Consider the following 3,956-nt stretch of genomic DNA (forward strand, 5'->3'; position numbering starts at 1 on the left):
CGAGACCCGGCAAACGTGCGGAAAAGCAGGCCGAAGGAGCGGGGAGAGTTTGGGAAATTCCCCCCCCGTCCCCACTCCCCGCCTAGTCCTTCCAGGCGAGTTCTCTCCTAGCATTGAAGGTGGGGCTTAAATGTATTAATATTAAAAAACCGCTGTTGACCTATATTTGGAGGAAACCCATTTCCACTGTCTAGATTGCATGTAGTTTCAGAAACTCCGGGATTGGCAGAGCAATTGACTTCACCGAGCTCTCTGGTGAGCATGAATAATAATTATGAGGTGACTCTTTGAGAGGTTCTTTTTTTTTCATAAAATGGTTCCGCAATCTGATTCCACCCGAGATCCAATATTTACCCAGTTGTAAACCTTGTGCCATCAGATTTTTTAAAACAGAAGGTGATGCAATGCTGATAAGTTGCAAGTCCCTCCCATATGGAAGTACCAGAGCACTGGTGGCGAGCATCCTTAAAGAAATATCAATATATTTACGCTCTGATGGGCACAATTGCAAATGATGGTATTGCAATACGAGCTATATAATACGGAATCAGGAGAGGAATGGTCGATCCGGCTTCAGCTGCCTTTTGTGAGTGCACGATTGCATGCCTACTAAATTTAGAATATTATCGCAAGGAAAAAAATAATGAAGGATAAAATGAAATGCAACAAAAAAGAAATGGAATAAAATAAAATATAAAGTCAGCAGTTGTATCAACCGAGGACCACGCTTGTAATAACGAGTGAGTGGCCTGGCGGTCACCATACACTTGGGGTCCTCTGAGCTGTATGCAATTCGTTTGATCAAAGTGCATCCTTGGGGACAAATGCAAACAGCAATCTCTAACCAAGTTACAGGGAACGCCATGGCACGGTTATGACTGTAAGTATTACACAGATCCCCCACCAAATATATAGATAGCTCCAGCTACAGCCCCTGCGAACTTGTCTGGATAGATGGTATTTACATTCAATGGGGGAATCTAGCCGAGTTTTGGGGGCAGGAGGAGGAGGGGGAGAGGGAAAGGGGGGTCTTTCAAAAATACTAAGACAGATGCGTCCTTTAGGATTGCTCAGAGAGGTTAACAAACACAAATACAGGTATCTCTGTGGCTCTACCTGAGTCATCAGTCTGTCAGCTCCCGTGTTCTCTTCATCCTTAAAAATAATGTCAGGGTTGTAATTTGGGGTTAGTTCTTTAAATCTCTCGGAGTTTCTTGTGATCTTCCCTTCATATCTTCCACTGGCCCCTAGGGTCTTCTCTGCCACATTGGGAATAAACTGCTTATAGGCTAAAGGGGTCAGCTTTTTGGGGTGCCTCCTTTTTCCAATGCCCCTGCCTGGTCCACAAGTCAGCCCAGAGGAGACTAAAAGAGCGCAGATGAAGCCCACCAAGAGAATTCTTGTCAACAGCAGCATTTCGTCCATTGAATCCAATTACTTCAAAGCTCTCTGTGCCTATCCCTGGCTGTCTCTCTAGAGCTCTCTCGCCTCCTATGTCCTTGTCTGCTTTCTGAATCGTGTGCTATCCACCGATCCCTATCAAGACAGGTGCTGGAATGGCAGCCTTTAGGTCGCTGATAACGGAACACATCGGAGTTTGGTCGGGAGACAGCAATCGAGAGACAAAAAAGGGTCTGATTTTAATGGTAGCAAAGCAAGACGCTTGTGAGAGGAGTCTGCCTTTAGTTCTATATTATAGCTGCCAGGGCCGAGTCCTGATTGGCCAAGGCGAGACAAGCTTGTCTTCTGATGTTTTAACCCTCAAAAAGGCAACAAATTCTTGAAAGATTTTTTTTTCCTTTTACCTGAAGGGCTTGGAGCTGAAAGGGGTGGAGATTGCGCTTTCTTGGGATAACATCAATTACATGCTGTTTTTTTAAAAAAACTTTCTTGGCAGAATGGTACATTTGTCAGCAAGAGTAACAGATGCCTCTGTGGAGGAAAAAAAAAAAAGATTAGCAGGCTGCCTCAGTGCAAGTCAAGTTTCTAAGGGTAGTTGCAATTAAATAAAATGTCGAATTATCAAGTAGCTATGTAAATAGAAATATATTGGGAAAATATTAAAGCCCACGGGGAAAAAAAACAAAGCCATTTAAGAATGAACCCACCCAAGTGTCTTTGTAACAGGTTTCTTCCCACTGAAAAGAGAGATTGCTCTCCCTCATAGAGACCTGCGTTTTCAAACACATTCGCCTTTTAGCTGATAAATGATTGCTTTAAAGGAGGGGAAAAGTAAGTCTGGTCCGAGACGGCAGTTTTATGAAGTTAGTGTGTTTGACTTCTGTACAACTGCAATATGGAGAGATCCACTTTTTTTTTTTTTTTTAACCAGAACTATCACCCAGCTCAAAATATTGCTGTCTCTTAAGAAGTGCATGAAAAGTCACCTGATTAAAAATAGATGGTGCCCTGAGCATGCTGGGGCTATATTCTTTGTTTCTTTGGTCGAAGTCAAAGAGGAGCGTTTTAGACTCTTACACCTCCTTGCGGGGTGTCATTAAGTTTTTAAGAAAAGCATAGTGTTGAAAGCATCCGCAAACACAATTAACAGAGATCGATCCAAGCAAAGTGAATGGAAAGGGGATAAGTTTAATGTTAAATTAATTGTTATCTCATGCAGCGTGGCAAGTGATGTCTTTATCCCGATCTCCAAAAGCTACTCATCAGACAAAGGTGTTGAGAGACGAGCAAAATCGCAGAGATGGGGCTGATAGAGCAGGTTAGACAGAAAAGCAGAGTCCCATATGAACAAACACTTCTGTTCCTGTAAAGAGCTCATTTACTTTTGCTCCAAAGAAAATGCAATTTGTCCCAGAATCTAGAAACTTTAAAGAGTTTTTAAAGAGTTCTTAAAAACGCCAAGGCGACATGCTGAAGTAATTCAAAGTCCACTCCCTGAGAAAAACAAAAAAATCAGCTTTATTTAAGGAAAAAACTCTTTGGAACAAGCAATTATATGAGAGTTTTCCGGTTTGTGACATAGATGAGTTGTAATCAACTTAAACCATGTGAAAATGGACTTTAAAATTAGTTTTTAAGTGGTACAAAGCTGTATATCCGTAAACTGTAACGAGCAGAACAACACGGAGTTTCAAGGAACAAAATGATCTTTTTACACAAACTTCAGAAAAAAGCCGAAAGAAGTGTTCTAAAACCCTCTGACCGTTTTTAACTGGTGCTCGTCCCTCTTCTTCAATGTATCCTTTTCTTCTGTTATTTATGTTTCTTCAGAGAGTTTTACTGCATCATTGATTTGTCTTTCCTAACTTTAAATGTAGCCGTTTTAACTTGGGAATGGGGGGAAAGTTAGAAAGTCAGTAGCTTGTTTTGTAGGGTTTTATCAACCAACTTAGTTGAAGAAACAAGTTGTATAACAGCTAAATACCTGCTTCATACTATTAAAAAACAAACTTAAATTTTATCTCCCCGTCTGTGTGCATGTGAGAAGACAGATACAAGGAATATATAATTTATACAAAAGAGGGTATGTTCTTTTGATGTGGTTGCTTAAACAGCATGACTTGATATAACAGTTGATTAAGCAGTGCCAGGGAATAAAAGCTATTCTTAATGGTGTGGGATACTGCAAATCTTTTATCACCCCTCCTTACCTTGTCCCCCTTCCCGAGGAAAGATGATCGATACACCAACCACTAAACGGGTGGACATTGCAATGAAGAAGTATGGAGAATAAGGACAAACTCCCTCATTATCAGATTGCCATATGTACAAAGCAGTCACCCAAAGATTAGCAGGAAAGGAAACGCAAAGAAGGAATTAATTAAATGCAAGTAATAAATGCACGGGKTTGGGGCGGCGGGGGGGAAGAGGGAGAAATCAAGAAAAGTTGTAAGCTTGAAATCACCCTCCTATCAAATTAGATGTGAAAGAAAGCAGAGCTGGGGCTGCGGGGAGGCTCTGCTCAGTCTCAGCGCGGCCGCGGCCGCAGCCGCAGC

General features: G+C 41.7%; 1 protein-coding gene across 1 annotated transcript in view; it reads right to left on the reverse strand.

The window, feature by feature from the left end:
* The window catches only part of SHH (sonic hedgehog), a 10,003-nt gene extending 8,119 nt beyond the window's left edge, over positions 1 to 1,884 (reverse strand). The window contains 1 exon segment of the mRNA XM_026069270.1: positions 1,030 to 1,884. Coding sequence (XP_025925055.1) covers positions 1,030 to 1,425 — 396 coding nt within the window. The 5' untranslated portion in view covers positions 1,426 to 1,884.
* Between the last annotated feature and the right edge of the window lie 2,072 nt (positions 1,885 to 3,956).

The sequence above is a fragment of the Apteryx rowi genome, unplaced genomic scaffold (assembly GCF_003343035.1).
Source record: "Apteryx rowi isolate R43461 unplaced genomic scaffold, aptRow1 scaffold_29, whole genome shotgun sequence".
Taxonomy (NCBI): domain Eukaryota; kingdom Metazoa; phylum Chordata; class Aves; order Apterygiformes; family Apterygidae; genus Apteryx; species Apteryx rowi.